The 22,789-nt window shown below is 57.1% G+C and overlaps 5 protein-coding genes across 5 annotated transcripts; 1 reads left to right on the forward strand and 4 right to left on the reverse strand.

Moving 5' to 3' along the window:
* Positions 1 to 1,274: 1,274 nt before the first annotated feature.
* Positions 1,275 to 4,065, reverse strand: CMQ_6208 (c6 zinc finger domain containing protein; the record flags this gene model as incomplete). The annotated part of the gene is made up of 3 exons (XM_014315273.1): positions 1,275 to 1,378; positions 1,434 to 3,529; positions 3,683 to 4,065. The coding sequence occupies 3 exons, from the start codon at positions 4,063 to 4,065 to the stop codon at positions 1,275 to 1,277; spliced, it is 2,583 nt and encodes an 860-aa protein (XP_014170748.1).
* A 1,602-nt stretch (positions 4,066 to 5,667) lies between these two features.
* Positions 5,668 to 6,046, forward strand: CMQ_6420 (uncharacterized protein; the record flags this gene model as incomplete). The annotated part of the gene is made up of 2 exons (XM_014315485.1): positions 5,668 to 5,815; positions 5,907 to 6,046. 2 exons carry the CDS (start codon positions 5,668 to 5,670, stop codon positions 6,044 to 6,046), a joined length of 288 nt encoding a protein of 95 aa, XP_014170960.1.
* A 249-nt stretch (positions 6,047 to 6,295) lies between these two features.
* CMQ_6143 (uncharacterized protein) lies at positions 6,296 to 7,923 on the reverse strand (the record flags this gene model as incomplete). The annotated part of the gene is made up of 2 exons (XM_014315208.1): positions 6,296 to 6,377; positions 7,571 to 7,923. The coding sequence occupies 2 exons, from the start codon at positions 7,921 to 7,923 to the stop codon at positions 6,296 to 6,298; spliced, it is 435 nt and encodes a 144-aa protein (XP_014170683.1).
* A 1,944-nt stretch (positions 7,924 to 9,867) lies between these two features.
* Positions 9,868 to 10,503, reverse strand: CMQ_6339 (uncharacterized protein; the record flags this gene model as incomplete). The annotated part of the gene is made up of 1 exon (XM_014315404.1): positions 9,868 to 10,503. One exon carries the CDS (start codon positions 10,501 to 10,503, stop codon positions 9,868 to 9,870), a length of 636 nt encoding a protein of 211 aa, XP_014170879.1.
* Positions 10,504 to 20,144: 9,641 nt separating this feature from the next.
* On the reverse strand, positions 20,145 to 22,703 carry CMQ_6469 (phosphatidylinositol 4-kinase type 2 subunit; the record flags this gene model as incomplete). Its single annotated transcript, XM_014315534.1, has 1 exon — positions 20,145 to 22,703. One exon carries the CDS (start codon positions 22,701 to 22,703, stop codon positions 20,145 to 20,147), a length of 2,559 nt encoding a protein of 852 aa, XP_014171009.1.
* Positions 22,704 to 22,789: the final 86 nt, after the last annotated feature.

Raw genomic sequence — 22,789 nt, forward strand, 5'->3', positions numbered from 1 at the left:
TCAGCGCGCGACAAGCTGAGTCAGTCAGACGATACTTGTCAGACAAAATCTGTCATCACCGAAAAACCTCGTTTCTAGTTTTTTTTTTTTTTTTTTTTTTTTTTTTTTTTTTTTAGAGCAAGCATTTCGTGGTTAATAGCATTTTTTTTTTGTTTTCGTTTTTTGCCCTCATTTCGATTTTACCTTTGAGTCAGATGCTTATCGCCATCGGTGACCGACGTCATTGGAGGTGGAGCCCAACATGGAGTTCGCAGCGATACGGATACTCCGTACGGAGTGCTTGGTCTACGACCAGACAACGGACGCTATCATGGTCAAACCAAGCCCCGCTTGGCGTGAGGTTAATGGAACGATAAAGACCCCCTGATAGGAATACATTTAGCTAGCCGGCACACTGCAAGGCAAGATATGCAAAAAAGTCGTCAATAACCAGGAAACGAGCTAACAAACATAAGCAAAATAGAAGAACAGTGAAAAACGAAGTCCGTCCCTTCCAAACTCCCTCGCTGCAGGCTCGCCAGTCTGTTATCGTGTCTTTTTGTGGTTCTCATGAAGAGGCTCTGTATCGTAACGCCAATTCTCCTCGTGCAATATGCACGTTTCAGACGCATATCCCTCCCCATCCGTCCATGCTGTAAAGCTCATCTCATCGCCATGCCATCCCCGTCTTCCAGCACCAACTCCTCGTCCCCCGTCCTTTTTTTTTTCTTTTTTTTCACAGTTGTCGTCGTATTCTGTCACTTCATTTTAGAAAGTCTCTCCGAATCTCATAACATGGTTTAGTTATTCCGTGTCCAGTCGTCTCGTCCATCTCGTCGAGCAACAAAAGAAAATAGGTAAAAAAATAGCAAAACAAAAAGGTGTCAAAGGCTCTTTCATACATCGTTTCCTTGTGATCGTCAGAAAAGGGGGACAGGCAAGATCATCAAAAATGGTAAACATAATCAGGGGAGTGAGACAGGCAAAATGCGTACTCCTTGTCAGAAACCAGACAGCCAGAGAAGCAGACGTAGAATAGGCGTTTCCGCGTGAATCATATCATTAGATACTTTCGTTTGGCACATCCCATGTGGATGCATGCCGCGGTGAGGCTGAAAACCAGACGAGCAAATCAAGAAGAAGCCAGTCATAAGTGAACAAAACATAGACTCGGAGAGAGGTAAGCGAGATAGAGGGAAAAGATGCAACGCCATCGCTGAATGTCACAAGGAACAAATGAAATAGGTCACAAAAGCACGGGAGAATGTCGGAAACAGCCTGGGCGGACATCTCTTTTAGTTGGCCCGGATGACCAGCTTCGACAGGAACTTGTTCGACAGCGAGTCGAAGTCGTAGCGGTCAAACTCTGTGTTATTTGGTCTCGCACGGAGGTAGGTATCTGCGAAGAGTTAGAAGGCAAACGAGTCACTGAATCGGATAAGGGGCCTGCTCACCGTGCTTCATAATGTGCTGCCGCACCTCCGTCATGGCCTCGCACACGGCCTCGTTGTTATTCAGCACCTGGCCGTGACGCTTCGTATCCCAGTCGGTAAAAGCTGGCAGCTTCTGCGAGATGGCATGGAACAGGCCCACGACGACGCCGACAGGAGTGCCTTCCATGTCGCCGCAGAACTTGCCGACCGAGGCGGCATCAGGCACGCGGTAGTGGCAGTCGAACTGCATCTCCTCCCAGACGATCAGCAGGATGGCAGCCAGCATGAAGATAGTCGGCCAGTTCTTCAGACGGTCGCCGCTGTACACGCTCGAGTATAGGCTCGACAGCTCTTCGAGGATCTCCTTTTGCAGCTCACGCCACATGTCGGCCATGGCGCACTTGATCTGGAAGTTGATCATGACGGGCGCCACCACCTTTCCGTAGAACTTGGAGTCCTCGTCGTCGATCTGGCCCTCCATGGGCGGCTCCTCTGAGCCCTGCTGCTCAACCAGGGTGATGTGCATGGTCAGGTTGTAGGCGAGCACCAGCTTGAGCGCCTTGCGGATGACCGGCTGGCCCTGCTTCATGTAGTAGCGGTGGGCCGTCTTGAGGATCTCGGTGACGAATGGGGTGCCGTCAAAGTGGTCGTCGACAAAGTGCTCAAAGGTGCCGTCAATGTGGCGGTCCAGGTACTCGGACAGCTTCTCGGTGCTGATGCCATCCTGGCCGACGTCGAGACGCTCCGTGCGGACGTCGTACTCGATAGGCTCCTGCTCCGTGAGGTGCGACTCGACCCAGTCGATCTGGAAGCAGCTGTCATCGGCCACGTAGACCTCGCGGACCATGATGGGCAGACAGAAGCCGTAGCCGTGGGTGATCCACATCAGCCGCTCCTTGGGGGCAAAGCCCTTGACATTGAAGACGGACACGCCGCGGTCCAGATGGCGCGAGTAGTCGGCCTTCCAGTCCTTCATGAAGTAGTTCACATCCTTGATGTCGATGCGCGTGCACGGCACCTGCCAGAGGCGCGCGTGCGACGGCTGGCAGCCGGCACACGGCTCGCCCTTGTCGCACGTCTTCTTGAGGAACTTGCAGCGGAGGCAGGCGCGCAGCTTGCGGATCTCGCTAGCCTGCTTGCGCTGCTCCGGCAGAAGCGGACCCCGCCGGCGACCAACCTTCTTCTCGCCGACGCGACCGTCTTTGCCGGTGGAGGCACGGCGGACGACCGCCTTGGACGGACGGGCCGTGGGGCTCTTGCGGACACCCGACGAGCGACGCACCGGTGGCGACGCAGACGCTGCGGTTGAGCCGACACCAGACCCGGCTGCGGGACTCTGGCGGTTGGAAGACGGATGCGACGTCGTGCCGGCCTTGATAGGCATGGGCGCGACGACGGCGGCCGGGCTGATGAGCTCGTGGGAGTGGTGCTGATGCGGGTTGCCGTGGCGGTGCTGGTGCTGATGTTGGTGCTGGTGAACGTGTTGATGCTGGTGGTCGGCGGGAACGTCTGTGTGGAAGCAGTTGCGGTGGTTGCCTGAGCCGTCCAGACAGGTGTCCGAGTCTTGCGAGTAGGGCGAGAACGGGGGCGGGAACGAGACCTCCTCATAGCTGCCGTAGTCAAACGAGGTGCCGTCCGACTGCGCCTGCGAGGATCCGGAGTTGGAGCGCAGGTGGAGGGTCTGGCTAGGGTTGAAGATGACATCGTGCGGGTGCTGCGAGCCGGGCGGCGGGAAGTTGTCCATGCGGGCAAACAGATCCACCGTGGCCCAGCCCATGTCGCCACTCGAGCCGAGCGAGTGTACATCGATGCAGGTGCCGGTGGGGGAATTGCTTCCGAGGCTAGTCATGCTGCCAATGCGCTGGTGCGAGAGGCCGTGGGTGGGAATGGCCGGCATCACAACGGCAGCGGCATCAAAGTCCTGCCAGTTGGCCATGCCGAGATTCCACTGCAAGGCCTGAGTGGCGCTGGCGGCATCGGCACCAGTCACCGTAGGGAGGCCGTGGTAGGCCGTCAGGCTGTCGAGCGCGGACGTGGTGGTAGCGGCAGCGGGGTAGGTCAGCGCCGAGTTCTGGTAGTCGGCCGTGGCAAAGGGGTTGAAGCTCATGAGGGCCTGACTTTGCATGTAGGGCTGCAGGTCTTGGGTGGCCTGCTGATTCTGCGACTGCTGGTATTGCTGCTGGCGCTGCTGCTGGATTTGGATCTGAAGCTGCTGCTGCAACTGCTGATGCTGATGTTGAAGCTGGCGCTGTCTCTGCTGCAGCGTCCACTCGGTCAGCATGGCCGGGGTGTTTGCATTTGTATTCTGGAAGGGCGAGAGCGAGAGCAGTTCCTGGGGTGGGCTGGACGTGACGGAGCTGATGTGGCCGGGCGAAAGGCTATGCCGCGAGTCTTCGGGCGAGGAGACCGCGGCTTCGATGGGAGATTGTACGGTCGAAGGCACGACCGGGGCCACGGGACCGGTAGTGTAGTCGTACGGCATTGCCCAGGCCACCGCCTGCTGGCTATTTGTGGGAGATACCATGGCGGATGAGGCGTTTGAGGGAGCGGCCGTCATCGGCGATGTGGTGGCGGGCGAGGTGTTGTATGGGTAGAACTGATCGATAAAGGCAGCCTCTCCACCGGCGGCAGCGTTGTTGTAGTCAAAAGACATGGTGAGAAGGGGGGGGGGGGGGAGGAGCGAAGAGAAAAGGGACGGAGACCGGAAGAGGGATTTGACGAAAGAGTCGATCGGTTTGTGTTGTAGGTGTAGGTGTACTTGGACACCGCTCTTTCGGCGGGCGGATCTCTGCGTGAGATCGAGAGAGGCTATACCAGCGACGACATGAGGCGGATTGTATCCTGGGATAGCGGCAGACGAGCGTTCACAAGGGGGGGGGGGGGGGGGCGAGGGGGGGATACAATATGGGAGGAAGAGTGTAGAAGAAGGAGGGTGTGTGTTGGAAGAAAAGTCGGAAGGAATAGATAAACTGGAGGAGGTTGGAAAAGGTGGAAGATGTTGTGAGCGAGTAGGGACCGGGGTAGGATAAAGTGGTAGGGGTGCGAAGGTGGTCGATCAGGGCTGGTTGGTGCGTGACCTAGAGCGGGTTTCGGTTGAGGTGAAGAGGAGCCAACGAGAAGAAAAGAAAAAAAAGGTCGAAGAAGCAGGCGATGGGGGAAGATATGGGTCGGGGTAGCCAGATGGGAATTTGTTTATTCGAGGCTTAGCCGTCTCGCTCTCGCTGATACGGACGATCTGATGCTGGAGAAGAGCTGATGAGGAACCCAGGACGAAGGCAAGGTAAAAATGGACGCCGAAGTAGAAGATTGATTGATGGGTTTGGGGAATCGGAGACTGGGCAGTAACGAGATCTGCACGAGTGGAGGGAAAGAGCCCCTCGAATCTGGTGGTGGTCCTTCCTTCTCTCTTGGAGCTCCTCTTTTTCCTCCTTTGCTCGTTCCTTGGTCGCCCGTTCCTTCTGTCTCTGTCCCCTCTCTCCCCCCTGTCCCCTCTCCCCTCTCCCCTCTCCGTCCCCTCTGGCTCCTCTGGCTCCTCTGGCTCCTCTGGCTCCTCTGGCTCCTCTGGCTCCTCTGGCTCCTCTGGCTCCTCTGTCCCCTCTGTCCCTCTCTTCCTGTTTCCCTCTATCGCTCTTGCTGTCGGTCCCTCCTTTGCAAAATGGCGGTGAGCGAGCGCTTGCACCAATGATGGCTTGCCAGCCACGGCGCGGGCTCATGCATGCATTGGTCAGGCCAATCAGCGCTGGCCGCTGGCCCCCGGCATGCAAGCGCATGGAGCAAACGGTGCTTCCACCCCACCTGTAGCTCGCGGGCGGGGCCTAGTGAGGGGCCAATCACCAGCCACTAAAAAACAGGCCATCGCCAGGGTACAATGTACTGGAGAGGATCGCAGCCGTGCGGAGCCGATAACCACTGTGCGTTTGTCTGCCCCAGGCCTCCCTAGCTTCTCTTTAGCAGGCTTCCCAAACGAGTAATTGATGCCGGTACTGGTGCTTCGTCTTGTCGAGACGGGATTGACTAGGACGAGCACGAGTACGAGCGAGAGAGTTGACGAGAGAACACGTATCTTATCTGCGCTCAGATCTACAGTCTGTAGCACGACAGCACTTCACAATCCACTGTCACGCTTTCCCTCGCCATGGCCTCACAACATCCGTCGTCTGCTGCCTTACGGTCGGGCATCCAGGCAATCCCACGGGCCCGAAGACCTGTGCCCGAGCAGATGTGATGTGCCCACCCAGTGACAACGCAGGACGGCATGCCGCAGAGCTCGCCCCAGAGGGTCACCAGGCCGTCCGCTGTGCGACGTGACCCCTTGAACGACAGGACGGCGAGAGGGCAGAGCGGACAGCGAGAACGGAAGAGAAAAGGGCGAGAGTGTGGGGAGGCCACCACGTATCTTACTCGTATGTACTCCGTAGCAGAGTGAGACATCCTGACGGAAAAGCCAACCGCGCCGGCTATTGGCCGCCCAGCATGCACGACATCTCCCTTCAGGGAAAACGACAAGCGAGGAAGGAAAAAGAAAGGTCGCACACGGCGCCTGCGGCCTGCAGCTGGCAGCCACCTCGGCTCGGACGCCCAGCCGTGGTCATGGCCAGCCCGAAGAGGCTTCTTCATCGGACAAGGAGTCATAAGACGCGTGCATTTCCGACAAGACGACAAGTTGGGGGCTGCGTACGAGACGAGCTTTCTGGTCCAGTTCGAGCTGTCATTGCCGCTCGGCAATGCCTCTTTGCCACAGCGCCTTTCGACAGGGGCACAACAACAATGGCTCCTCTTTCTGGCGCATGGAAGCTGGCTAACCAGTGGGGAAACCGCTGTGGCGTGCGCTATTACGAGCTGCACCGGCAGGCCACCACCCACTACCAGGGGGAAACGACTGCCTAAAGCAGGAGCGTAACGTTAACGGCCGCGCCGTCGCCAGATTCATTCGTAACTGTATCGTGCTGCCCCTCCTTTTCCCTCCTATTCCAATAGTGTCTCCTTCAGCGCCCCCCGGCTTCCAGCATTCTTCACTGACCGCCGTTCCAGACCCACTATCACGGCAACATGCCGTGCTTCGTATATCGAGCTGATAATGCGTATTTCGCGCGCGCTCTGCCAACAAAGCAGCAGGGGGGGGAGGGGCGTGGGAACACTTTCTGCACGCCTTCCTGCGATGTCGAGATAGCTTAGCTTGCACGCAATTGGCAAGCAAACAAGTTCTTTGGCCTGCTTTTGTCAGTGCTCCGATGAACATGATCCTTTGAAGGGGAAGCTAATGTCCGACAACTCCGTCTTCTCTTACAGAAATCCTGTATACCCTCCAATACACGAGCACCAGCCACACGTCACCAGCCGTGGTCGACGAATGGTCTCGAAGGATCTGCGCCGGGGGGCGAGGGGGGGGGGGGTCGCAGTGAGCTCGGTCTTTTTGCCCTCTACGAATAGCTTACTCTATACGTTCGTGCCCTTACCCTCTCTCGCTTACGGGGGTGGTGGTGAGATGGCGAGATACAGACAGATCCCGAAATCCAACAGTAGATGAAGAAACGGGAAAAAGGACGCACAGCCATCGGCCAGGGCCGAGGCAGTTGGTCACAGTAGGAGAATCGTTTTGGACGTCGGCAAGACAGGATGAAGCCGAGCCAGAGGGGACAAACACGAGGAGAGCGAGGAGCATGGCCAATAAGAGAATATCAAAAACTGGAGGCCCAAGAGAACCAGTCTCCTCCTCCCCCATGTCCATGCCACCAAGCCTGCAGGCCGGCAATGCAGTCTGATCTGTCATGGTCGTCTCGGCCAGTCGTGGCCGCCGTCTCGTTCCCCATACGCCCCAGCAGCGAGAATACGACCAGGCCGTGCTGCCCTTTTTCCATGTACGGATGATGCTTTGATCGTATACGCGGTAGCAGCAGCTACTATGTACTGCTCGCTCTCTCCACCTCTCCACTGCCCTGCAGCGACCATGTCTCAGCAGCAGCTCTAGACTGGAAGCCGTCGTTTCTGGCCAGCCCACCTGGGCGGCCGTGACTGGCCGGCCGTCCGGGTTCGCAGAGGATCAAGTGCTATCCGCGCCTGCTGATAGGGGCAGCCCGAACGAACGAACAGCCCCGAGTCTCCACCGCCGGAGAGCCGAGCCCGTCTGCTTACACGATGGTCTTGTTACATGGTCGTACGGAGCCCATTGTCGCCTCGCAAGCGTCTCTGGCGCAAGCCGTGCCCTACATATCCTACTATGTAATACGGAGTACGGAGTACGTCGTAGGTTTAGCCTCGAGCTTGCTGGGCTTCCGACGGCACCGGCTGGGCCTTCCGGCGTCGCAGCGACGGTGGCGACAGACGCGAGCCACGTCTTGCCTGCTAACTTAGTGATGCCCAGCAGCAGCTTGCTCGCAGCAGGAAGGTCCTGGGTCCGGCCTAGGTCTTGCCGGCAGGCGCCAGGTCGGCTAGGACGACGACAGCGAGCAGAGAGGAGGATTGCCTGCAGCTTTGCTGTCCATCGCCTGTCTGTCTCGCCGATCTCGTGCATCTGCCAAGTGGGAGGAGGTTGGCTGTCAGGCTACACCACCTTATCAGCCGGCCGACCATGTCCACCCGTTGCCAGCTTGTGGTTTGTCTTTCTGGTTTTTATGACTTTGCAAAACCGCATCTCTTCCTGTATCGGCCATCCGTGCTCATACATGCTCGGTGACTTGTCTACTTTTGCCCCGATCGCTTCGTCCTGACCCTCTCCGGGTGGACTTGTCGTCAGACTACGGCTGTCGAACCACGTCGCCACCCGGGGGAGAGTGCAGAGACAATCCGGGTGGGAATGCTAGACTAGACGTAAGGGCGCCAGAAAAAAAACAAGAAAAAAAAAACAAGCCAGTGTTTGCATCGATTGTCCGTCCACCAGTCGTCCAGAGATGGAACGAGCAAAAGCACGAGAGATGGGACGGCCGGCGTCGTGGCCATCCGCGGACGGTCGTGGCATTCGAGACAGTTTAGAAAGTCGAGGACCAGGAACGCCTTGCCGGCCAGAAAGGGCAGGCACCTCAAAAATAGCGGCCTGCTTCCAGAAAGTCTACGCGCACTCGTAGTCGTACGAATGATACGAGCACTGGCGAGAATGTTTCCCCGGCCAGAGCTCTGTTTGTCCGTGTTTTGGGGGGCTCCGAATGTCTTGCATGTCTCCTGCATTTGCATGTCTCCTGTCTCGAATATGGCGGTGGACAGAAGCTGCGTGTGTGGTACTATGTATGCTGTGTTTGTGTTTGCATGAGGCCACGTGGACCACAAGGCAGAAATGGCCTGTTCTTGACAGCCACTCATTTTGTTCTGCATTGCCTACTGCGTCCTCGTACGGGCACATGAGGCGTGCACGCGCGCGCACACACAAAAAAGAAAAGAAAACGCACAGTTAGGGTTTGGACCGGTGAGCAGCTGCGTCATCCGCCAGTGCCGTTGCCATGGCGAGAACCGGTTCTCGGGAGCGTAGACAGAGGCTGTGTCTGCAGATGTTCAGCTTGTCAGCAGGCGGACAGGGATCCGACATTCGCCCAGATGGAAGCAGCAGCTTGAGATGCTGCCTGCAAGATGTAGAGTCGTAAATCGTGAAGTGCAAATACTCGTAGATCTCACGATGTTGTCGTTACCACGGCTGCCGCAGTGCATCTGAACTCTGAGCTCGAAAAACGTGGAAGTAGACAGACAAACCTCGTGAGCAAGCAAGGGAGAGCCGGCAGATCCTGACGCTGCCGCGTTCTTGCAGACGAGAAGCCCCGATAGAGAGGATGCGGTAAATCGAGCTCCAGCATCCCGTTCATCCGTCCCGCGCGTACATCATCATGATTGGCACCCTGATGATGCGTGGTGTGACGCGTTTGCTTTAATACATACTTTCTAGCCATCTGTTCTGTAGCCTCTCCAGATCGTTATCCCTGGACAGCGTCTTATTCTCTTCCGATCTCAAGCTGTGCTGCCATCTCTGTCTGTCTGTGTACGAGTACTGCCATCGTGGATGCCGAATATATGGAATCGGAAGCGCAGACCGACCTTGTGGCGGTTTCTCTGCCTAAAAAAGCTTCATCTCAGGCGGCGGCGGAACTACGGAGCACAATCCGCATCTTTCTGCCAGTGTGGGTCGGCTGTCTGATCTCTAGATGCAATCATCTACAGCTGCCGGTGATCATCGTCCGCCATCCACGTTGTTGGGTGGGAGATCCGGAGGCGTTCCTGCGCAGCACCGCCTATCTCCATCTCGGTTTACGCAGCATCTGCTCCGACCGGCAGGCAGTCCGACTGGAAGCCAGCCATCCGTTCTTGTGGAGGCCTCTCTCGAGCCTTTGGTGAAGCGTCGGAGAGGAGCCACCGCCATGGCATCGAATCAAGGCCCTGGCTGTGTGTGATTCGTGAGGGCGAGAGCCATCTTAGGCGAGTGGAATTGGGTTTTTTTTTCTCATTTAGTGGCGTAACGATACGTTCAGGGGGCTGTTTATGCCTGTGCTGTCAACCTCTTCACAGTGACGGCCACGTCCTTCTTATCGACATCCTTTCCGTCCAGCGGTCCGTCCGGTGCCAGCAGCCGCCGCATCACCTCGCTCGCGAGGCCCTTTCCAGCGGCCGTGGTCGTCTTGCCGGTGCCAGCAGCCAGCTCGGCCTGCAGTCCGGCCAGCACGGCTTCTGCGGCCGCCTGGACCTGTTCGGGGCCGACGGACTCGATGCCGCTCTCGCGCGCGTACGACTCGAGGATAGCGATCTGGGCGTCCTCCTTGTCGGCCAGGTCGGCTCGGTTGGCGCTGCGAAATTCGGCCGCGGCGTCCTGCGATGCCCGTGCAGTCCGTCGCAGCAGCGCCACCAGCTGCGCATCCGTGCTGATGGGCTGGGCCGTCTTGCTGGCGTTGAGCGTGGCCGCGAGGACAGACCGCAACACGGCCAGCCGGGCGGCATCCTTGGCCTTCATGGCTGCCTTGAGGTCGCCCTTGAGCCTGGCCAGCATCGGTGGCGGCGGCGCGTCGGAAGACGAGTATGGACGGCAGAAGAGGCAGCCTCGCACGGCCACGGGCGAGGTGCGAGGGAAGAGCCGGGCGGCGGCAAACCGACCGGTCGCGAGCGATCGAGCTGCTGACATCGTTGGAGGATCGGGCGCGAGAAGATGGGACGAGTCGATGGTGCGGCTTCGCTTGCTCTCTTCGTCTGACAACGTCTTGTGTTTTTTTTTTCTTCGTGATCCTGGTCGTGTGCACGGGTGACTCGGTGGTCGGAGCTCTCTGGGTTCGGGCAACTGTTGTTGTTCTTTTTCTTTTTCCGTTCTTCTTTTCTTTTTTCCTTAGTGCTGTTTTTTTTTTGTTTGCTTGCCAACGTCGCTAGAATTGACCAGTCACAATGCGGCAACGGGCTGACAGATCTTCTGAGAGCCGGCTACAACGTTTCTGCAGCGCTAACAATAGCATCTCGGCGATCCTTCAACGTCCAAACAGCATGTTTCCGAGCCGTCTGGGGTGTCTGGGTCCGGGATGATTCCAGGTTATTGCAAGATATCACATAACATGGAAAACTCCGTGTCGTATGGAGTATTCGGCAGCCTGCCTAACGCTTTGGCCTGTGTCATGTTGCCAGCACAGGCCTGTCTTGTGCCAATCAGAAGCAGACACCATCTGTTCAGGCTGTGTTCCTACAGAGCAAAAGTATAGACAACCTCAGCATTGCTAGTAATATTCCGTACAGAGTAGCTAGGAGTACGGAGTAGGGCTGCATGTACGAGCACATGCAACCTCATTCCGCCAAAAGTAGAAACAAGGCGGCCGCTGCAAGTCACCTGACAAAAATGACCGACAGCAGGTTTATCTCGCGGACCTGAGCCGGAAGCCGCCAGGGCGCTAGCTGTCCAGGTGTCCCCTGTTAGCGCTCGGTTTAATGAGCCATTGTAAGTTGCTCCGTACGACGAGCAACTCGTGGGAAAGCTTCTTCCCCCATCCATCGCGAAGGCCTCATCCCGCGAGCCACGTTGCTGCCACCTTCCTCGCCCCGAAATAGCCCCCTCCGCCCCTCAGCGTGGTGGATGGATTGAAATTGGCCACATGTGCTCTGCACACTCGTCATGACCTACGGAGTATACGAATACTCGTGCCTCGCTCGCAGAGGCACAGAATAACTATCTTGTCATGTATCTTGTCTGGCCTCCTGGCGGCTCGCTCCCTACTCCGAACACAGGTTTAGCCAGGGTCACCTTCTGGGCAGCCCCTATTCTCAACCCTCCCGCATTTGGCAGCGCATGGGTTTCTGCACATTTCTCGTAGCCTGTCGGACGTGACGCTCTCTTCCTCTCTCGACAGACCGGCTCCTTGCTCTCACATCACATGCATGCATGTCCACCTCTCCACACACACCGGTATCCGCAAAATGACCTTGTGCCCATCCATAGACGCGTATCGTTGCCTGTCCGTCGTACAACATCCCCTTGAGCACTAAGCCCTGGGTCCTGAGCCCTGAGCCCTGAGCCCTGAACCCTGAGCACGGCCGGCATGCACGGGCGAATCAGCAGGTTCATGCCGCCTGATAGGCGCGGGGGCGTCTTCACACACCGGTGGCAGATGTGCTGCTTGTTGGGCACAAATGAGCCATAGTGGCAGTCCCGCCCCAAAGGAAAAGGACCAGGGCCCAGCGCTGGCGTTGCTGGAATTCGAGATTAACGCGCTCCAATATTAGCACTAGCCTCGTCTGTTTCACACAAAGAAGACAAAAAGCATGTCCAGATTGATCCTGGGGTATAGATCGAATGTCCGCAGCTATGCTGTCGCCTTTGTCCTCGCTTCAACGCCAGCCGGCTCTGGACGGTCAGCCCAGCTCGTGGCGACAGCTCTTGCTGCTGCGCTGCTGGCTGGTTGTCCTGCTTCTGCTTCATCGATCGGAATCTTCTCTTGTCAGAAAATGTACATCTGGACGGCCTGCAGCTTAGGTCGGTGAGTGTGACAGTTTCGCTCCTTCTGTATCATATGCCTGTTTCACTCCCCTCCTGCCACCCAGCCTGACTAGCTGTGGTGCCTAAGCCGGCCGATCATGGTCGTTCTTGCCTAATTGGGACGATCTTGCAACTTTGCACTAGTGACAGCTCTTTGGCGAGCGGGACATCTTCCTTTTCCATTCGGTTTTCCATATTACCTCCTTTTTCTGGCCCCTCTTCTTTCTCCTCTGCAGCCCAAGGTCTCGGTCAATCTGTTGTCCTTTCTCATGAAATCCCCTCTTCAATAGCGGTTTGCTTTCTCGGACGTGTCTTTCTCTGAACAACACGCCATCCTGGCAGAGAAAAAAAAACGGCTCACTCGGCCACCTTAATTTAAACAATCTCTTGCTAGCCATGAGAGCATTTACCTCACGACCTCACCGATTCGGGAGAGGCAAACTCGGGAAACAAGAGTTGGCATCAGTCATCAAACGAGCGGTATGGGGCAAGTGTTACCATTTTCGGGTGCGGCCAACAAAATCAGTGCATGGACATCGTCAACTCGGGGACATTTCATAAAGGGAACATAAACAACTAGAACGTTCAAACAGCTCTGGAAAGCAATACCTGAACCCCAATGAACAAGGACACCGCCGCCATGCACGCTCGAGCAATGCTGTATGTCTCCCAACCTTGTTGCGCCGCCCCACAAGCATTTCAACTACGCCAGTCTCTCCAACCAGACACTTGTTCTGTCTCCTTGCGTCTTTCTGCCACTCTCAATTTCATAGCGTCACCAAGGGCTAGCGTCGTTTCCGGCCTATGCAAACATACCTGCCGAAAAAGAGCGAATGGTTAGAGCGATGGCATGGACAACGGCAGTGTGCATCGATACTCACAGCGGAAAATACGCCTAATCAAACACCCTGTATTAGCGAATAACCGACACTTGAAAATCGACGTCATCGCTACTCCCACATCCACGACGGACTACCACACTGAAAGCCAGTGATTTGTTTTTGTGCCTCTTGGGAGTGCCGACTAACATACCTTTATCGCCGGGTTGTCTGCTTCAGAGCGGGCTTGGGCGATGAGCACCTGCGCCTGATCGTAGGGCATTCTGAGGGAGCAACAAAACCGCGTCAACAAAACACAGATCAAAAACGCTGCAGCCAGGGTGCACAAACCCTAGTCTTTCTGTGAAAAGGTACATGGCTTCAGATGCCAGTTGTCTCTGTACGTTGTCTCGATTCAGTCTTCCGACTTCTTTCATGCGAGGATCTGAAGTGAGTTAGAGGGCGGATACAAACCTGTCGTTAATGCAAGGAGAGTACTACCTGTTGGCCAAGCACACATAGGTAGCTGCAAAAAGGTCGTCTCAACCTCAGTGAACCCAGCATTTCTGACGAGAGTTTCCATCCGCACTGGTGCCCGTGGATCTTTGTGCTGACTGATACTCTGCAGGTACAGCTTGGACCAGCGCCTCAGAGCGTGGTCTTCCAATATCCATTTTGATCAGCACAGCTCTTTTAGCCCGTCACACCTATGTAACCCCTGCTCACCATCTGTTAATGATCCGTTGTCGGACTGGGCCTGGAAGTAAACTTCAACGATCTGGCACCAGCCGCCTGGACGCAAGACCCGGTGCATATCCCGGAGGTAGTGTTTCCATCGATCCGCGTTAATGCCGCCTGCCACCATCTGACTGTGTACTAGGTCGAACTCGCCCGTCTCGAAGGTAAATCTGATTCGGAAACTTTGGTCAGAAAGGCCGATGTGAGGGTGCCATTCTGGAAGTTGTTTTTAGGGCCTTGCCTCTTATTGAGATCATCCACCTGGAGATCAAGATTTGCCAACTCATCGTCCGGTATCATGTGTGGGCTAATGTCGACGCCGACCACCTGTTATGACATCAAAATCAGTCTCAATTCAGTCTGTGTTGGTGTTTTCCCACTTCCCGGCAGTGGCATAAACTGGACCGGCCATGCTTGTGCCGTGTGCACAGGACATATTTGATTTTCAAACGAGTGGCTTGCTTTGCACACCCCTTGACGGAGTAACAAGTATGTTGACATTATAAACAGAAAAAGGAAGCCGGCAAGTCGAATCTTGTCTGGCTGCACATGTCGGCCACGGCTAGGAGCCGTAGTCCAGCTGTCTTTCAAAGCCTAGTCTGGCACCGTCCGGTGGAAGGGTAGGAAAGAAAAAAATGGCAAATTACGAACCTCGCATCTGGGGTGTGCCATGGCAACCTCTGCAGCCCATAATCCGGACCCAAAGCCGCAATCTAGAATCTTTCTCAACCTATGGATGGGTGGAAAGACTAGGCGCTGGTCGAACAGCTTTCTGAATGCTTCGTGCGCAATTTGAAGCCGTTCGCTCTCATCCTAGACGGCGGAAAGTCAGCAAACCATTTCCAGGGGGGGGCGCTTTCCTCACCGGAGTTGCGGCTTGAAGACGAGTCAAATGGACGCGTCACAACTCGCATCAGCGGACAGTCATACCTCATCTATGGGTGAGAAGTACACGTTATTCTCTAGCGAATACCGCTGATACTCTCTGTCGTGAAAGGTGATGGTCTGGTTGAAGACCTCGTCGAGCGGGACGGTTGGGTCGGTGCTGCATCACAATTGTTGCCTACTCAGCCTTGGGGCCTGCACGATGCGATAAAAGGGGGTAAGTGCGGGCAGCTTATTACCTGTCTGCCATGATGGCAAAATTGTGTTGGGAATAGGCTGAAGCTTCAAAAGGAGGATGTCGACGCTGTCCTTTTCGAAAGGGTGAGAAAAAAAGCAGATATGGACGACAAGAAGAAATATAAGGATTTGGGGCATCGAATTTAAGGAGGCTTTCCGACGACGACCGATATGGACGTATGGGCGACAGGCATTCTCACCATAATGGCCTTTTGGAAAGCTCGCTTTCTTACTCGTCTCGTCTGCCGACAAAACAGTGGGATGGGTTCTTGGGCTGCGGCCATGCCCGTTAGCCTCTGGGCTGTCGGGACCAAATCGTGGGCCTGCAAGACAGAGTTGGGGTTGGGAGGTGTAATACCGCCTGGGAGGGCAACACACAATTCCTAGAAGTGGGTCGGTGCTCTTGGCCTCGCCAGGTCGACCATCTCTAGGTGACCTGGACACACTCACCCCACGATGTCGTCGTTGACGGACACTCTGTGGGTGCTTACACCGAGGGACAATAATCCCAGAGACAGGGAAGGCTAATACTGGATATGGGCGAAGTGCTCGACAGAAGATGGTCGCAGAAGACGCCCGCACACCGGCACCTGGATTCCACGGACGGGGGAGGATGGAGGAAGAGGTTGGAGACACAAGCACGGGTGGAGATTGGCAGAGAACGACTGGCTTTGCTGGCACACCAAATCTCAGTGCGTCAAAGGCGCATCGATGGATAGGATGAGTACGGACCATCCCCCCTGCCTGGCCATGGAATCGATAGGGGCAGCAATCACGTTAGGGCGGGCGAGCAGCTCGCACATAGGCCGTGTCAGAACCGTCATATTACGCCACCGTTTGCGGAAGCTGTCTGTCGCTCTGCAAAGGTGGGCATGGCTCGCTGCAATGTGGGCACTGACACTGGCGGTGATGGTGGCCTTTGGGTTTGCACGCTCCCGGCTACGAAATAAGAGAGAGCCCTGCTCCTGACCGGCCAGCAAACTGGAGCCTTGGAGCGTTGCTGCCCAAACAAGGACACGCGCTGCCGCCGGCGCTGCGACTAGAGATGGATGGAGTGAGCGTGCGTAGGATGCTGGCGGCAAATGAGGTGGCTACACGCTACAGCTACTTCTGCGACCTTTTCGGTTCCGCACCCAAATTGGCTGTCTTCGGCCCTCTGCTAGTCTCCAGCTAACCGGGACATACTATTGCAGGCTCGTTCGGACACAGTCTTTTGACCATGTGCAGGACCACGAGGACGGCCTTACTTCGATAGAACACCCCTCCCCCCCCCCGTTTTATGCTCCCACCCGACACACCACCCTGGCTCCCTGGTCCCTTGTTCCGTTGTTTCGTCATATTTGCGACGGACGCCCTGTCACAATCTTGCCGCCTCTTTCTTCAACCGATACCATGTTTCCTGCAGGCAGCCTAGTCTCGTGGCCGTGACGAATTCGGAAAGGTGATGCCGAGCTTAGCCTCTGTTCTGGTCTAGGAGCACACCCTCGTCATATCACAGCCACCATTCTGCAAAGCTGCAGAGAGATGGCCGGTCGTTGCTATTGGCCTGCTGTTGACACGTACATACGAGGACGGAGTAGCCTGAGAGGTGCGGACATGACTGTGGCTCCCTGGTTTAAATGTGGGCACTCGACCTGGGAGATTGAATAATAAAAGACCCAGAAAACCGGTAGGCACAGGAGAGTCTGGCGCGCAGGAGCGACGGTGGTTATGCGAATCCAGGAACAATAATGGGTCTCGACAGCAGACGAAACGAAAACGGCAGGCCAGTTGCATGCTGTGGTGCAACGATGCCACGGGATCTCCGAGCAGGACGAGAAGGTCCAAACCCAGAACGAGGACAGGCCAGGACAGGGAGGCGACGAGCGCCTACCAGAAATCCCGAGGGCATGGCCTTGGGATTCAAAGGGCAAAGCCGCCACGGCCCCGCCAGGGTGTTGCCGTTTTGAAACGGCATTAGCCGGTAATGGAAAAGGACCAAAGGACAAAACGACGCCCTTGCTGGTGAAGAGAGGGCAGCGAGGGCATGCCGCTCGTACGGCAATTTTATCGGTTCAGCTTGCCGACCCTGGCGGCGCCATTTCCTTTTTGCGAGTGCCGTCCAGGGGTTGTATTAGGCATGGACTGCCTGCAGCCGGCCTGCGTGCGCTCACTGGACCAATGAGTTCCCCGGCTCGCTCGGGCATCAACATGACAATGGCTTTTGCTGCTCAGCCGGTGTTGCCACCGATTATGTCGCTGTGCAACGGGCATTCACCGAGCTTCTGCTCGCCGAGAACAAGGGCTGCTTTGTTTCCCCTGTTTTGCCTTGATCTGCTTGTGCAGTGCTCGGTTTCGGTTCGGCATCACCCGTACTGATTTCTCCTGTTCCAACGAGGCAAGACTCGGCTGCCAGTCTGCAGATTATGACGGTGGTGTAAAAATATGCCTCGATACTAAGTGGAACTGGTGTCGCCCCCTCCCATCCATCGCTGCTCCTCCCATTGGACTACCTACTTTTTCTTTTTGCATTACTTTCCGGGCTAATCTAAGTGCGATTCGCTAGTCGATGTCGCAAGTAAAACGATCGTCACGCTCGTTAACGGCCCGTCGCAGTACGCGGATCATTGGTACATTGCATTGCAGCATCTCGGAGCAGACAGTTGATAGCGGTCGAGGACTGATTTCTCCAGGGGCCTCTCCACAAGCGGACCTTGGCTGCAGCAGTGCAGCACTGCTCTGTACATCAGCTTGGTCAGGAAGCGCAGAAGCGCAGCGGCACAAGACGGCGAGCAATGCTTGTTCTGATTTGGCATCTGCTCCGCCTAACGAACGGCCCTGGCCCGTTAGCGCGACGCCATGAGACAAAATGAAGCCTGGGCAGACGGGTAGCTCAGACTAGTGCTGGGCGTGGAAAGAGGCAACCGGAGTACGACGTACTACTTGCAGATGGGACACAATCGGAGCGTCTGGCCCGGCGCAGACTCGTATTGTTGAGCTGGCAGACAGACAGACCAGACAGGCTCTTTTCTTCCCAGACGACTGGGACTTGCTGCCCTGAGCAGCCGCATCTCTCTGATCTTGCTCCCACCTGACAGCGTCGTCTTGTCGGCAGCACGACTGCGGCTGTTTCCTGCCTGTCTGCGACTACTGCTGCCGCGACCAGCCAAGCAAAAAACGCAGATGCGCGCATGCACAAATGCCAATCGATACGCGAATGGCGTACGCGTATACGAGTACAACGCAAGATGCGAAAAGCGGACAAGCGGCAGGCCTAGCGGACACTCGTCCTGCCGAGTGCCTCCACCGGGATGCAGGCTACTTGTACGGAGTACTCCGTACATTTGCACGCGGTCAAGACTCCGCCTGCTTGCTGTGCAGAGCTGTCTCAGCCCTCCAGTATGGCTGCTGCGTCTGTCTCGTCAAATCGACTCGCTCGAATGGCACGGCTCCACGTCATGATATTGGCCCACGTTGGTGTGGCCGCCGTTCTTCTCCCTCTTTTATTTCTCGTTTCAGTTTATTTTTATCTTGCTTTTCCCTATTCTATTTTCCTACCTTTTTCACATCTCCCGCCCCAGACGCCGCACGCTGGTTGACTCCCCTCCTTCGGTCCCCCCGGTTTAAACAACCCACCTCCTGATATGAAGTACTGCTGCCCATCGCGACAAGGACCTGGCAAGATTGTGCCTCGGCATCGTGACAGCTGTCCGTCCAGGCCGCGCCTCTGGTTGGTATAATCCAAGCAGTTTGCGCAGGGTGGTTTCGGTAGGCTCGCGTGGTCGTGACACGTCAGAAAGCGGCAGAAATCAGGGCAAGCCTCCATGGCAGATAACAGGGTCTACTATAGGGTGCTACGTAATAGCACATGCGTCACGAGAGGAAACGGTGGACGAGTGAGCATCCCGGCAGCTTGGATTCGGCTAAGCGTCTGGACAACAGGCAATACTTGCTAATTATGGATGGACAGCCGCCATATGAGTGATCCCGCTTTTCATCTCGGTCAACAGCTTACTGATGCGCGGTGTCATGGAGAAGGCCATGGGGATAGTGGTACTCCGTAGAAATGTCCCATAAGCGTTTTTACGTCGTATTTGCCTTTTAATGTATTTTGCTCAGAAGGCCGAGCATCTTGCCAATGCTCTCGTAGGCAATGGCGCAATTTAACGTTCGGTAATACGAGCTAGCGTCAGCCAGGCTACATGGTACAGGGCCGAATGCGCCGGGAAGGGCTGCTGGGGGAGGGGGAGATTGCGGTGACATGGTTGGCTGCATGCATTGGGATGGGCAAAGCACTAGTTTGAAAAGAGAAGGAGGAGAAGACGCGGCAGAAGAGGAGGGTTTTTGTATGGTAGATGCTACTATGTACTTGCGAGTACGGAGTACTACGACGCATGCAATCGTCTTATGTAAGGGCGGCCCCTGATGAAGAAAGGAGAAGGCACGACCAGGGCGGAAACAATAGGGGAGAAGGAGACTTCCAGAGGCCATCCCAGCGAGCAGGTTCGCCCCTGAACGGTCATTTCCGCCGTGTCGGGTCGCTGTTGGCGGAGTGCTTTGTCAGCTTTACAGCGTGATTCCGATGTCCGGAGAAGATGGAGTTCTGCTGTGTACCGTTTTTGTCGAGACTTTGTAATCGGCCGTCATTTCCGTCCATCTTTTCCTTCTTCCGCTATACGAGTACGTTCTGCGGCCCTCAAGCCTGCGATACTCGTATTCGCACCGTCCGACCCGGCTGGCCGGTAGGAAGAAGGGTGTGTTTGATGATTTGTGGGCTGAAGAGCAGATCATCGCCAGTCGCGTCTCATCTCTTCACGGCGAGGCACAACTGCGCAATAGCGATCCGGACCTGTAGCCGGTAGTCTACATGCAGAATATGGAATGCTGTCCTCTCTACGTGTGTATTTTGTGCATCCAACGGGAAAACCAGAAGACAGGAGGACGTGTACAGAGATAGGAAAGGCGTAAAAAACAGGAAAAGAAAAATGTACCTCGTCTTCGTTCTTCGTTCTTTGTCTTCGTTCTTCTCGTCCTCTCGTCCTCTCCCCTTTCTCGTCTCTCGTCTCTCATCTCTCATCTCTCGTCTCTCTCATCTTTCCTTTCCTTCCCTCTCTTCTCTCCCTCTTCTCTCCCTCTCTTCTCTCCCCACCCCCCTCAACACCATGTGAAGACCGGGTTCTTGCTCTTGACCGGCTCCAGACGCTCCACAATCACCCGTCGACGGTTGTTCTCCATCCCCTCGGCCGCCGCGTATCCAAGGTCGCCCTCGACATCCTCGTCATACACGTAGCCGTCGACCGACGAAGCCCGTCCGTGCGTCTGGCCAAACGGATTCGGTAGTGGCCCGCCGACATGGAGCGCCGTCCCCGCTGTCGCGTAGCTGTACCGCCGCTCGTGCCGGCCGGGTGCGTAGAGATTCAGGGCGGCCGCCCGGGCAGAGCCGTTCTGTCGGGACGCTGTCGCCGTCGAGCCCGTGGCAGCGCTGTTGCCCTCTCCCTCTTCCTCGGTCTCTTTGGTCAGCTCAAAGCGGCCTGGCCGTGGTAGTCGTGCGGCCGGCGTCGCCTGGGGCAGCGGCGACGTGTTGCCCAGCAGGAGATCATCGTCCGAGCCACCGCCACCACCCACACCTCGATGTGTTCCTTTGGTCACGTCGCCAGAACTGCTTCCACCTCCTCCTGCTGACCCAATGTCCATCTCCTCCTCCATCGCCCGGGCAATCTCAGACTCGGCACGACGGCGCATCTCGGAACTCGTCGCCCGCATCGGCACCGCAATCGGCACCTCCACCAGGTCGTCCCACACGCACACTTTGGCACGCCGCGTCAGTTCCAGCGGTCCGTGGTCGGTCGTCTTCAGTGTTTCCACCACGTTCCACGCCTGGCCCTTCATTACCGCCATCTGCCGCGCAAACATGCGCTCCTGGAAGTCTGGATCCATCATGAAGATGCGCCGCAGCGCCAGCTGCGTCTGCGACCACCACGCCGTCGACGTCAGCAGCGGCAAGAAGTGTTCCCGCGTCTTCTGCGAGAATGGCCGGCCGATCAGGTCGACCGGCAAAAACAGCCAGCCAAACGGAAAGCTCCGCCACGCATCCGGGTGCTTCCACGGCCACGAAAGCGAGTTGTCAATCGCCCCGACCGTGATCTTGGGCAGACCCGTGCTGTCGGCCGGACTGGCCGCCTGCATCGGCTGCTGCGCCCGGTATGACGGATATGGAGCACGTGATCGTGTGTCACGTGCCGCCCGTTGGGACAGGTCCACCGGCCGCGATCTATGGTTGCTGCCGTTGTCGTCATTGTCGTTGTCGTCGTCGCTGGCCGTCGCTCCGTTGCCGCCGCCGCCAGTCTCCATGTGCAGATGCATCGGCTCCGACGCGATGGACACGGCCTGCGTGGACCAGTCGACCTTGATCATCCAGTTGTCCAGGCCGCGATCGGTGTTGCGCATAATGTAGTCGAGGATGACGAGTTTCTCGAGCTCCTCGCGAAAGGCGGCCTTGAGCGGCTCCGTCCAGACAAAGTTGTCGGGCGAGAGCATCTGCTCAGGGCTAGGCGGCGCGCCTTCATCGTAGTCGCTATAGCCGTCGTCGTAGCCGCTGTCGCCGTTGCTGGTGCTGCCATTAGCGCCTGCATCTCGACCAGACGGCGTGCCGTTGCGTGAGCGACTGGCTCGAGAGGCTGGACGGCAGTTGTCAGCCCAGCGAGGCCGGCGACCGCTGCCAGGACCGCCATGCCGCCTTCCGGTACGGAAGCCCGAAAGATACTGGTCGGGCCACGGGTGCTCGCGCAGAAAGATGTTGGCGTCCTTGAAGCCGGTGAGGAAGACCTGAAAGCTGCCAGGCTTTGGCGGCAGGGCTTTGCCGCCACGCGAATGGGCGTAGCGGTCCCAGAAGGGGTAGTGGAACGAGCGGGACGCGAGATAGACGACGTCGGTGTAGGGGACCATGTGGGTGCGCAGCTGGGCGTCCAGCACGTATGCAGCCGCCTCGCTGACATAAGACAGGTTGGGAATCAGACAGGCGCGACCGAAGCAGCAGGGAAAGAGGTTGCGGTGGATCCACTTGTTCCACTTCGGGTTGCCAGCCGCATAGGGCTCCTCGTCCTTGGGCTTGAACACGCCCACGACCTTGCCGTCCAGGTTGCGAGCAAAGTAGCTGCCCGAGGATCCCTGTGCGATCATCCGCGGGTGCATGCCCTGGCTGATGGCTGTCCGTACGCTGTCGACGATCGCCTCGAACTGCGCCTTGGACATGTGGTCGCCGTCGGCAGCCGATGCGGCCAGGCTCTCGGCCGTGACCGGCCGCACGCCCTCGGGCGCTTGGAAGACTGAGTAGTGGATCTCTAGACGCTCGTCTTCGTCTTCGTCCGCGCCCGATCGCCGCTTGCTGCGCTTGAACTTGGCCGCGATCTCGTCCGCCCATCGCTCCAGCCGCGCGTTGATCGCCTTCAGGTCCACGCCCGAGTTCGCCCGCCGCCGCCGCGACGACGATGACGCCACCGGCAGCAGCCCCATTCCCATCCCCGTCGACGGCAGCGATGACGCCATGGCCTCCCCCATCATCGCCTGCGCACCATAGCGCGGCCCCTCGCCCGCCTGCAGCGACGCGAAGCTCGCCCCCAACGCCTCGTTGCCCTCATCGTCCGACTCGTCCGAGAATCGCTCCGCTTGCGTTAGCCGCTCGTACCCCGTCGTCGGTCCCCGTGGCCGCTGCATCGCGCGCCTTTTGCTCGATCGGTGCTGTGGTGGCTGTCCTTGGTCACGTCGGCGGCATCGTCCAAGCACGGCCCCGGTGTATGGCT

Source organism: Grosmannia clavigera (genome assembly GCF_000143105.1).
Source record: "Grosmannia clavigera kw1407 unplaced genomic scaffold GCSC_167, whole genome shotgun sequence".
Classification (NCBI taxonomy): Eukaryota; Fungi; Ascomycota; class Sordariomycetes; order Ophiostomatales; family Ophiostomataceae; genus Leptographium; species Leptographium clavigerum.